Source organism: Ascaphus truei, chromosome 22 (genome assembly GCF_040206685.1).
Source record: "Ascaphus truei isolate aAscTru1 chromosome 22, aAscTru1.hap1, whole genome shotgun sequence".
Lineage (NCBI taxonomy): Eukaryota > Metazoa > Chordata > Amphibia > Anura > Ascaphidae > Ascaphus > Ascaphus truei.
Window position 1 is genome coordinate 3,030,923 of NC_134504.1, and position 12,722 is coordinate 3,043,644.

At 43.5% G+C, this 12,722-nt stretch overlaps 1 protein-coding gene across 2 annotated transcripts in view; it reads left to right on the top strand.

Moving 5' to 3' along the window:
• TBCD (tubulin folding cofactor D) overlaps positions 1 to 12,722 on the top strand; it is a 176,376-nt gene that overhangs the window by 77,678 nt on the left and 85,976 nt on the right. For both annotated transcript variants that reach the window (XM_075579659.1, XM_075579660.1), the window contains exons 15-17: positions 8,681 to 8,738; positions 10,986 to 11,015; positions 11,752 to 11,837. In XM_075579659.1, the coding sequence (XP_075435774.1) occupies positions 8,681 to 8,738; positions 10,986 to 11,015; positions 11,752 to 11,837 (174 nt within the window). The remainder of the gene's footprint in view (positions 1 to 8,680; positions 8,739 to 10,985; positions 11,016 to 11,751; positions 11,838 to 12,722) is intronic.

Consider the following 12,722-nt stretch of genomic DNA (forward strand, 5'->3'; position numbering starts at 1 on the left):
AGCATTGATGAGCAATGCAGACACTGTTCCTCCATGGTATATGCCTGCAGAGAGCACCTGGTAGGTAAGGTATGGATGTATCTTGGAGTAGGGACACCTTTAACTCTGACAGTGTCAGACAGACCAGCAAAGTCATTGCTTACCAGTGATTAACGCTTTGAATGTTCAGCCTAGTGATGCACTCTACCAAATCAAGCCATTTTTATTCATCGCCTTTCCTGCCTCTGGCTTTCATAATCGTGGCATGAACCACGGAGTTAAACGCGGCAGTACAGCGAGTTCTATTTGACCAGCAGAGGCTGTTTCCATGGAACCCGTCCCAACCCCTCCGGTGCCCTTTACAGGAGATCACGTTTCGGTTTTCCAGGCACGTTAAGACATGTTGTGGTTTGCCTTCCATCTTTTCAACTGCCACCCATTGTTGATGTTAGGGTGAAAAGGGGTTCTATTTTGTTTTAGCAAAGTGTTAATTAAAAAAATAAATTATATATATATATATACACACACACACACACACACACACACACACACACACACACACACACTTGTTCAATTTAAAATGGTATTCATGTTAAATGTCAGTTGTTCCTGTTCTAAAAGAGGAAGTAAAATGAAGGTAGACTCCTTGACTGGTGCAATTCCTCTGAACTTGCAAAACAAATGATTCTCTCTTTCTTGCACCTGTATTAATTTATCATTTATACACATTCCTTTCTGATAAACCTGTTGCACACAGCATAACACTACAACACAGATGCACACTGGGGCAGTTGTGGATACACATCCTCTACGTCTAGTTAGACGTGAATGCCATTTTCAGAGATGAGACATTTCTTTCCATCTGGATCCATAAATAACCAGCAGTTGGCCGTTGCTCATTTTGATCAGTGTGACTGAAACAGCAGCTGTACTTATGAGGGTATCAATAATGGGCTCTGTTTTTATAATAATAATAAGGCTGTAGGATACATGGGCATACATAGGCAGATAGGAAAACAGGGTTCCAAAATCGCAAGCCCAGCGTAGAGTCAGTATCTACATGTTCAATACAATCATGAATGATATAGCAAATGATGATGGACTTATTAGCACCCCTCTCTTGAAAACAATGTCTCTAAATATACTCCTAAATGTGGGGGACCTGTGTTATTGAGGTATGGGTCAGTAAATAATATCTGACCCCCTATACACAGTAGTTGACGTCCCCCTGGAGAGAGACAAAGACAGAGAGGTACAACCCCAAACCGCAATGATCGGAATGGGTAAACTCACAGTTAGGAGCTGGTGATGTCCAAAAGAGCGTGCGTCACGAATGAGGATATAGGCAGGAGAAATCCCACAAGGAAGGCACCGGAGCACAGCAAGGAAAGGAGGGGGCTAGACACCAGGAGAAACTCAAAATCCTAGCCCCCTCCTTTCCTTGCTGTGCTCCGGTGCCTTCCTTGTGGGATTTCTCCTACATGGGCACACATGCCTGCCCTTTAGAACTTATTACATTTTTGGTAGCTAAAGAATAGGGAAGTAGTTGGACTGGCCACAGTCAAACAGAGCTGACATAAGGATTTGAAGGTTATTCTGCCTCACTCCTCACCCCTGCTTTCTAAGGCCGAGTCCATAGAAGGACAGGCCGCGCTGAGCCGTGCGGACGCTCCGCGCTGAGCCCCTGCATCCTCAATGAGGATGCCTTGAGAGGGGGCTCACGCGAGCGTCCGCAGGCGTGCTGAGGCGCTGGAGTTTTCAGCCGACAGCCAAGCTGTTTTTCAGCACGCTGTCAGCTGATAACATCCAATCAGCGCGGAGCTGCGTCTACGTCGCGGCGATTGGCCCAGCGACATCACTGCCCCGCTTCCCTAAGTCTCCCCCCGCCTCCGATCGCGCCCGCTGGCTCGCCTGCATGGGCATGAAATCGTGCAGATTTCAGCAGGCGAGCCTCAGCGTCGGCTCGGCTCAACCCTCTATGGCCTAAGGCTGCGGCCCCGCTGGAGCTGACCGCGCTCATGCTTGAGAGCGTTGACGTCACCAGCTCTCCAAGCATGAGCGCCGGTTGTCCTGGCTATTTTGCAAGCGCGCGCTGGGGGGTGTTGCGGACAAGTTGAAAGTTAATTTTTTTTGTTTACTCAAGCTTCAAGCTTGAGTGAGCGAACGTGCCCACACACGAGCGCGCAACGTGTGAGCAGGGACTTACACATAGATTTATGTAAGTAAAAGCGGCAAGCACCATGTGGTCAGCGGTGCCACAGCCTAAGCCATATAAGATTTGGGTAATGGAAATTCTGTACAGTACTTTACACAGTTTTGCTTTATATGCAACATTTCTTTACCACGGTGGGACTTCCAAATCATGAACGGTTTCCCGCAAGAAACCTTTAAAGAGATGACAGAAACATTGACAAGTTGCCTAGACAATAACAGGTGCATTGTCCCATTTTCATAGCTGTCAGAAGAATATACAGGTGCTTGTGAAGGTATGCAGGAACTAGTTCAACCTTCAAGACCTTTTGCCCTGTCCTATCAGAGGGGGGTTTAAAAGAAAAGGTACTGACAAAAGTGCACAGTCCTTTAAAAGCATAGTAAAGTGGAAATCATGTTGTAAGAAAACACAGTTTGACTTATTGTCACCACATAAGATGTATTAGTGAGACTCGAGAGGAAAGCCATTCTTTGCTGTACTTGCTGGTAATCAGGTGTGGTGAACGGGGAACAAGTCGAGACATGTCACAGAGTCCTGACTCCAGAAATTTCCCACGTTGTTTGAAATTAACTGTTCTCTCATGTTGGGAAATCCTTCTGTGGAGTATCGGAGAAACTCGAATAACAAAAGCAAATAAGTGCAGGTAAACCTCTAAATCCTGTTTGAATTTGTTGATAAAGTAGTGGATTTGCAGCAATGCCAAAGCTTGCCGTATGCCGCTCTATCAGCCACTGATCAAATGAATACAAGCAGACTGCATGCTCAAAACCACCTGACTTATTTTATAGAGAAACACAGCTTTTAAGCCCGTCAGGCTCAATAGGTTGGTGGTCAATTTTTAAATCGGACTGCAAGACTCGGGCCTCAAAACAGGGGCGCAAGAAAAGAAAGTAGCCTACGGCTTAACATGAGCTGGTGGTATTTTTACACACGAAATCTAACCAACATATTTACCTTTTATTTTTTGGCACAAAGCTGACGTCGATTGAGGTTTCCTCGCTCTCTGGCACACTTGCTCTCTGGCACACTCGCTCTATGGCACACCACTCTCTGCCACACTCACTGACACACAGGCCAACTGGCACGCGCTCCCTGTGACTGACCTCCATGGAGGGCAAGGACGGGCAAGTGCTAGGGGTTTGCTCTCTCCCCCACCCCTCACGCCGAGTCCTACCTGCTTTCCAACCCCCCCTCCTCCCCTCCGCACTCCACACTAAGCAGTGCCTCTCTGACTGACCTGCCAGTCACTGCTGCAGCTGGTCTCAGCGCGCCCGCTCCTGCATGATGTCGCACTATGGGAATTCACCGTACACTGCTTTGGAAGCAGGTTTTATGTTATTTGTATTGTCTAATTGTAAATGCTCAGCAATGCACAAAAAGATCACAATGATTGCCATTCCCTTGCTGTGAAATTGTATTTGAGTTGTTGCTCAGTGGTAACACAACTCCTGCATACACATTTCCTTCATAGCAACATTGTAGCTGAAGATAGGAACAGCAACGTTTAAAATGTCTGACAATTCTGGCTTTTACCAGGAAGTATTTTATTCCTACGGTTTAATGCCATCTGCATTGGTATTGTAAGTCAATTCAGAATTGTTTCAGGGAACCAAGGAAGTGTCATAAAACAAATGTTGCTTTGTTTTGGGGCATTAAAAGGGTTCATTCTTGAGCTTGTGTGCCCGGTGTGTGCCAACTCTACCTCCATACAATGGACCAACTGAGTGGAAAGGGGAGTTGCACTTCTTTTTTTTTTTTTCATCTGACTTTTTAGGTAGAAAACCACATTGTTTTATAATACCGAATAATTGCTGGATGTGTGGTTACATTAAATGAAGAACCTGTTGAGCTTGGATGAATTTTACTTTGGCTGTTGTGCAAAGCACAGAACATCCCCCTGGGCTAGAACAGGTGGAATAAACTTCCGTCTTATTGAGGTGGTTAACAGTTTTAAATGAAAGAGAGTGAGTTCAAACTCTTGTTCCTTAGCATACAGTAAATATATGAAAGCATGGGAACTGGAGCAAGTTATGAGATTTTAATATGAAACTTCTAAGGGACTAAGACTATTGTATGCTGGAAATGAGGTTACCTGCCTTCCAGTGAGTCTGACTTTCTCTTAAAGAGTGAGACTTGACAAGTCAGTGGAGACTGTTGAACAGCATTGCTAGGCTAGTTCCCGGCTAACTGTGCCCCCTCACACTACTTCCACTTACAGTAGTGCAGCAGAGTGAACAAAGAATAGGGGGAGAGGGTCAAGTTGTTGGTAAACCTCCTCATAGAGATGTCATGGTCAGTATTGTGTTGGGAGGCAGTAAAAATGAATTTTTGCATATATGCAGTAGTTTGACGTCTGTTTATAAGTGAAATTGGGCGATAGCTGGCGCAGTTCATAGGGTCTTTGTTTTTTATTTATGTATTAAAACAATGGTGGGACTAGTTCACCATTTAGAAATGTATTAAACATGGTTACTAGATATGGGGTAAGAATATTCTAGAATTTCTTATAGTATGCCCCGTAAAAGCCATCAGGGCTAGAGCTTTTGATGCCTTCAGTTCCTTAATGGTCGCAGCCACCTCATCTGCATAAATTGGTTCATTAAGCTCTGTTCTATGATGCGGTTTAAGTTTGGGCAATTGGCAGGCCTCTAGATAGTTATTGATTTTATTTGCATCATTTCCTGGGAGGTCCACTTTTTCCCCATCATAAAGCATTTGATAGACGCTGTGGAACCGTTTCACTATCTGAAACGGATCCTGGGTCAGCGTCCCATCAGCTAGGCGTATTGCCTGTATATTTTGTGCTGCTTTCTGCTGTTATTTAAGCGTGTCGTATTGTGTTTTCTTAACCGTTTATTTAAAAAATGATTTTCAAACCAATGATTTTGCTTGTAAAATCACAAATACTCCTGGTTTATTTAAACGATTCTATTTTGTTCAAAATCCACTTGTCAGCGTTCTTAAAGCTTGAAAAATAATAATGATGCTTTCCAAGTGATTCATTGGCATTTCACAAGCTGTGTGCTCAACATGTAAATAACACAGTACTGTTAAATGGGGAATACTGTCGGCTTCAGGCAGACAGATACTTTAACTGCTGAGATCTGTAGCTAAGACGAACACAGCTTGCAGGAATTGTTCAACAAAGGCCATTGTGTACATTGTCATGGTTTCCTCTCCTCACTATTCAAACTGTTATCATCTCTTAATCTTTACAGTTTGACTAATTGTGCAATAGAGCAGCTACTAAAATGATATTTGTCATTGACCGAGCCTCCGATTTGAGCCACCTGTGCTGAAGCTGGGATATGCTTAAAACCTGACATGTTGGGCGGGGGATAAGGGGGGCCTTGAGGACTGGAGTTGAGCCCCCCTGAGTTAGTCTGCTGACTTACTCTCAACTGCCAGGCCGGCCCAGCAGTGAATCAGTGCTATGCCGAGCGTCCGCGTTCTTCTTGGCCGAGTGATTTCTACTGAAAGATTCCTACTTTAATTGGGATGATGTATGCAGATTGCACTTCTGTACCTAGCGCTTGTTTTGTAGGTCAATGTATTTTCTTCCTATGCAGAAAATAATTAAAAACATCTGTCACAATCGCCTCGTATGATTAAAGGTGCAATTGTACAAAGAAATTTCTCTGCAGTCTTGTCGGTTACTTTAGCATGAAGTAAAGCGTGTATACAGACTGCAAGAAACTGGTCTTCTGGAAACAGTGGGCAATGGGAAGTGTGTGTGTAGCCTGCTGTGTGTAGCCTGCTGTGTGTAGCCTGCTGTGTGTAGCCTGCTGTGTGTAGCCTGCTGTGTGCACTTCCAGGTGTTGGTGTTGAGGCCTTAATTATACCAAAAACTGCAGAGCTGCAAAGCTATTCAGTGACGTCATCGTAGCGACGTCGCCGTGCTACATGTGAACATGCCAAAGAGATTGTAGCGCTACTGCAGGGAGACATGGCCAGATTGGCCGGTTGATGATGCACTGTGATTGGCCGTGCAAATCACGTGATGCGGCCGTTGTCTGTGAATAACAAAATCTCAAATCGCTTGAGGAGACAAACGCTTTGCAGTACGTCGCGGCGCTTACGTCGCGCTTGGTATGTGCTCTCGTATTGGTTTGTCTTTTGTTTTTCAGGCACGCACCGTCAGACCGCGCACAATTTTTGGCATAATCACGGCCTAAAACATACATCTTACATGATCTGTTTAAGTCAACAAGATGGAAAAAGGAATCTCTGCCCTTGTATATTATTTTTCAAAGACTGTTGGTAACGTTTCGTATTAGTACAGTATCGAGTGTGCTAATATATGGACTATCCTAGCACCGGAAGGACAGGGACACACCATACATGGTAACTGGAAACACTTAGCAGCGCGTATACACCCAAGCACAACCTGTATGGGATAGAGAAGGAGCTATTAATTGCTATTTATATGAGGACTCAGCCCAGTCACACAGGTCTCAACAAATCTCAGCTAGGGTTGGAAGGTGCAAGCCCACTTGCATTGCCTTTAACCACCTCCTTGCCACAGGGGTGGGCGGTGGCAACACCTTGCCCTCGCAGCAAAGTGGTTCTGTTCTCACTGTGATAATGTTTCATTATAAAACTCTTCAGTCATTTTCTGATTCATATAAAAATGGATGTTAATCTATTCCGATTTACTGAAGAGGCGGCTTTATGACTCCATGCCGGCCACTGCATGCTCTCTTTCCTTCGCAAGGCGAGGACCCTGGCCATACCGAAACCATTGGCACTGGGGTCCTCGCGTCACTGTGCTTTGAAGCCATCTTCCCCATGTTTAAGAAGATTTTAGCTCCATGGAATTCTTAGCAGCATATTTAATAGAAAGAGGCCGTTCTGTTGTATATGTTGTCCTTTTTTGTTGTTGTTGTACTCTTCGCAGCTTGGCTTTCAATTTTCAAAACTTCATAAACATTGAAACATTATCCTTTACACAGAGCCAGGCTTCTCCTCTGAAAAAATTACTACTTTTCAGTTTTTCCCCCCATAAGTTTTCAGTTTTTTTTTTTTGAAAGCCAAAACCAATAGAGTTTGTGCAAAACCAAAACCCGAAATATCTTTAGAACCAAAAGAGCAGTGAAAGTACCCACACGTGATATATAGGTGTATAGGTTGTGGTTTCGTATCCACATTAAATCCTCCCCAAACAATGAATAATTATTCCGTGCCGCTCCTGAGATTTGTTTTTGCTTGTGGCCCACAGCTATGTTCAGCCTATTATGCATTGCATATGAGGAGTGGCACAGGGTTGAATGCTAGGGTGCTGGGTATTGCGCTTTGCACATCATTTACAGGGTTTTGTATTTGTAAAATTTATTGCGCTTTGCACATCATTTACAGGGTTTTGTATTTGTAAAATTTGGGGAAACCCCCACAAACCTTGAGATGTGTGTAACCTCTAATAGGGAACCTCACACCTGCTGAAGTAGATCAAATTTAGATTTCCCTAATGGGTGTGGAGATCAGAATATTACAACGTTTGATCTGTAATGTGTTTGTGTCTGGGTACACTTTTTCTGCATTGCTCAGATATTATAAATTGCTATTACATATCATATCAGTAGTTATCTGCCTGTAGGATTTGATAATTATTTGGCGTCCAGAGGAGCCTTCAGTGCCTTCTAATGGCTTACATTTGGAAGCTAGTTGTGTCGCCCATATTGGTAAAAACCTGTGCTATCCACAAGTACCCATAAATGTCTTGCTGGTCCATAACCTACACAAATGAGCTTAGAAAGAACAGGCACATTTCTCTCATATTAATACTATTCAGTGAATTTGCATGTGCGGCTAAATAAAACGAAACCATTAACAATAAGAAGTGCAAAAGGCTGGCAGAGAATGCTGGAACATTCCACCTCTTAATATGATATTATGTGATAATATTCCAACTCTCAGCAGCTTAATGGAAATTAAAATCCGTGATGAAAATTCAATGGCCACACGTTTAACCCTTATATGGAATTTGAGATGTCTTTGTGTTCCGATGTTAGTGAAGGATGTAGCACACAGTACAGTCCCTAGTGCAGTGGTTTTCAACCAGGATTCCTAGAAACCCTGGGGTTCCCCGGACACCCCTAAATGGTTCCCTGCAATTGTCAGGCAATTTGAAAATTGTACTAAATACAGAGGAATTTACAATGCATCTGATCTCAGACGCGATATTAGAGAGGGTTGGGGTTCCTTACAATGCATCTGATCTCAGACGCGCTATTAGAGAGGGTTGGGGTTCCTTACAATGCATCTGATCTCAGACGTGCTATTAGAGAGGGTTGGGGTTCCTTACAATGCATCTGATCTCAGACGCGCTATTAGTGAGGTTTGAGGTTCCTCAGAATTTCACATAGAGTTCCTTAACCAAAAAAAGGTTGGAAACTACTGCCCTAGTGTATTGCAAAGAAATTTAATGTTTATAATCATGCCTTTACTTCTCTCAATACCACTTTCTAATGCCATGTTTCAACCCCATTCCAGTGCTATGGTGATCGCAGCGGTGTTTGACCGTGATGTTAACTGCAGAAGAGCGGCCTCCGTAAGTGACATCCCACTTCTTTTTATACTGCCTCATACCTGCGATTTCTCCCGTTTCTCACACATGTTAATTCCGTTCTCATTGTGTCTTCTTTGTTCGAGACTAGGATTATCTGCTGCTGGTCCATTTCGCAGTGACGACGTGCATTGCTATATTACTAAAAATACATGGATTTAGACTTCTGCTTTAGTAAATAACGCAACAAAAGGCAAAAACCGCCAGTGCTACATTCATCCTACAGCTTTTGTTGTATTTTGTAGGTCACAATACCAGCAGGACTCCTTTTGACATAAATATATATGGTGTGGTGGCTTTGGGTTCTGTGGCTGCAGGGGTTGTGTGTGTGGGTTGGTAAATAACACATTGTAGCTAGGTATAGGATACACCAGGGGTGCGCAAACATTTTTTTTCTTTGCGCCCCACTGCCTGTTCTCTCCCCCTGCTCGCGCCCCCCCCGCCTCCTACCTATACTACTTCTGTACCAATACAGCGACTGGAGTGTTACACTTTTATTTACTCTGGTTTTTGTAATACCCCAAATCTTAATTCCGAGTTCTGTATCCAGTGAAACTGCTATAGTGTATTTATCATACCTCTAAATAAGTTCTGATCATTGCAAGCCGTGCCGTTTCTGGTGTTGGCCCTAGAGTAATTGTGCTTCTGTGTTATATTATTATGATCGGTTGTAATAATCAGTGTTCGTGTTTCATGCTGTACCATTCTTTTCATAATCCTTCAATCTTCAGCATGTAGCACTTCTAATCATCTCACAATGGATATATTCTACTTAACTTGCGTTCCTCTGCATTTTTTCCGTTTGTGTATTTGTAAAAAATCATTTTGCCTTATATACAAAGTCACAATAGATGGGCACTCCAACCAAACTGCAATATAATAGGGGGGTGCATAGTTCGCCAGTAAACCAAATAACAATACACAATAAGTCCCGAGTTCCATGCACTCCCCAATGCATGTCTCAGGTCCAGCAAGGCATTTGACAAAGTGCGTTTTGATCTTCTGGGGGGAACACAGACTTAATAAGACCCCAAATTGCACCTTGGTGTGTACAGACCACATGGGGTTGTATAGCTGTTGATTACTGCTGGAGCTACCAAAGTCACGCCCCGCAATGCCTTATAGCTGTAGATGCAAAGCATTGTGGAAAGCGACGTTGGAAGCTCCTGTTGTAATTGACAGCTACAGTATATCACCCCTACGCTAAGGTGCAGTTTGGGGCTGTACTAAGTGCGCAGTCCCCACACGGGCTCAAGATCCCACTAAACTGTCTGGGACCCACCAGTACAGATGTCATTTGACGAACCCCTTGGAGACACCTTACAAACCCCTAGGGGTTTCCGAACCCACCGTTTGGAATAACTGGTCTAAGCCAGGGGTGCGCAAAGTGGGGGCGCAAGATTTTTCTGGGGGGCGCGGCAGCTGCCGAGACCCCACGCTCTGCCCCACGGCATTCAAATGAAGTGCCGGGGGATCGCGTGAGGCCTCTGCAGTGTCTCCTACCTTGTCTTTGGCAACGCTGCGGGGGTCATGTGAGGGGATGCGTCACCATGGCAAATGACGCCGTGGGTCACGTCACATGACTCACCATGTCATTTGACGCCAGATTTTAGGTAAGGGGGCGCGATCACAGGGGCGGGCAGACAGGGGGGCGCAGTGCACAGTTTGTGCACCCCTGGTCTAAGGTGACCAAATTGGTACCTTCCCCCTAAATGCTTTCCCTGACTGCTGCCCCGCGGGCTTATATTGTCTGACAGCAATGTGTTTTAGTCTCCTTCGGCAGCAAATGGTTCAGAAAAACAAGGAGTTGCTGGCCGATGGGAAGTCTTGGCAACATGAGCGTACTGTACCTCGTTGCTGATTTAATCTCGCGCTTTTTTTTTTTTTTGTAGAAAAATGTGAAATATTTGACTTCCCCTACAAAATAGGAATGGATCTGTATTGTATTCAGTGTGGTGTCAGTATAGAAGTGAATGTGGAGGTGCGCCTGCTCTCACAAAGCTTGCACTCCGAAATGCTTTTCATGTGACACGCCGTTCTAAAAAGCTATAACAACGGCAGTGACAAAAAAACCCCTCGGGGTTCGTTTCACAAACAATGCTTACTTTATTTCAAAATGTAAAGCCATGGGTCATTTATACTGCAGCCTGTTTGTTTTCAATTCATCTGCTGGTGTTTGGTTATAAGCAGAGGCGTCTCACTTTGCCTTGTTTGTTCTTTACTGTTCTGCAGGCAGCCTTCCAGGAGAATGTGGGGAGACAGGTACTGTAACTTCCTGTGTGATTTCATTTAACCCTACACTGCCAAAGGGCCAACATTACACGGTAACCTGGTGCAGACCCCTCGCGTGGAAGCGCGGTTCTTCCTTCTGCATATGTATAGGAATTTTGTTGGGAGCCATTATTTTGATACCATCTTTTTTATATATTGATAGTGTGAATTGTTTCCTTTTTTACATGCAGCACAGATCTAAACAGTGTAACTTGTCTTCAGTTATCTGGACGGCCTGCTGGGTTCCTAATTTTTGTCCAACGCAATGGCCATCTGTGTATAGGCCAAAACAGCGCTCCTACTTTTAAAAACCACTTTGCAGTTGTCTCACAAATGACGTATTACGTGCAACAGATAGATGTCCGTTTATATAAAGTCTTGTAACCGCCGTGCACCATCATGAACATCAGTTCCATCAGTGAGCGATGGTGGTGTCACATTTACTGGGAAGCGTTCAGCAAACTTTCTCCAGCAGAGTCAATTAATAATATAATATAGAAGGTTTGTATTTTGCAAGTTGTGTTTTTAACTAAATGTATGTTTCTTGTATATTAAATGCAAATTCAATTATTTGTTGATTTGGTTCTTTAAAATATAATTCCCACAGTACAATCACCCCATGGTATAAATAAGGGCATATTGCTATCTTTTTGTAAGGCTGCTGAGCAGTTTCTGTCTGTGTGCCCTTCAGGACTAGTGATCTCTAACTACTGTTTTATGTCCGTAGGGCACTTTTCCACATGGCATTGACATCCTAACCGCGGCCGATTATTTTGCAGTTGGAAATCGAGCAAATTGCTTTCTAAACATAAGGTATATTTAATGTCATATATTGTCAATCATTGGACATACACATGCAACATATAACTAATCTAGTTTGAGCATCAATAACCTTTTATGTAGCTTCATATTTTGAAAGTTGGGGCCAGACTGGCTGTCACCCCACAATATGAGGTAATATAATTATTCAAATAAACGTTTTTTTAAGATTAGAGATCACTTTCTATAGCAAGTAAATATCTGTTTTATTTATGGAAAGAGGAAGTGCGCAAGAGGCAAATATACCAAATATTTTACTAATAAAAAATGAACGCAGAACACTTACAATTAAAACATGAATCAAAAGCGCCGCGCTCACGAGCACCGCCGTCACGCCAAGGCGGTAAGTCGCAGAAAGCCTGTGCCGCGGCCCATGGAACCTGCGTGACTCGGACCGTTGAACGACCACGGAGAAGACCGTAATTTGGAAGGGTGATGAAGGGTCACAGTTATCCTTTATGGAGAGCCTCAAAGAGAATAATTATGATCTTTCATTTACCTGTGCTGATGATTCTACGAGGTTGTACTTGTTAGATTTCTTTTAATAAGAATAGTTCCGTGCGGCTTTCATTTCAAGGATGTTAATGTCGTCTCTGTTTTCTAGTAATCCTGACAACTGGGCTAACAGCCCACATGCTGCAGATGTAGGGGATAAGGCATATGCTAAATCTTGTGAATGTACATAATCTAATTATATAGGAAGAAAAACAATAAGGGGACGGTTTTAAATATGTTTAAGTCCCTTTGTTTATTACTCAATATAATACAGCTCATAACATTAGGAACATTCTGTCCAAAGACTGGAATGTTTTAAAAATGGAAGCTATGCGGCAGAGAATAGAACATTACCCAACAAACCTGGAACTATTTTTAGAAACT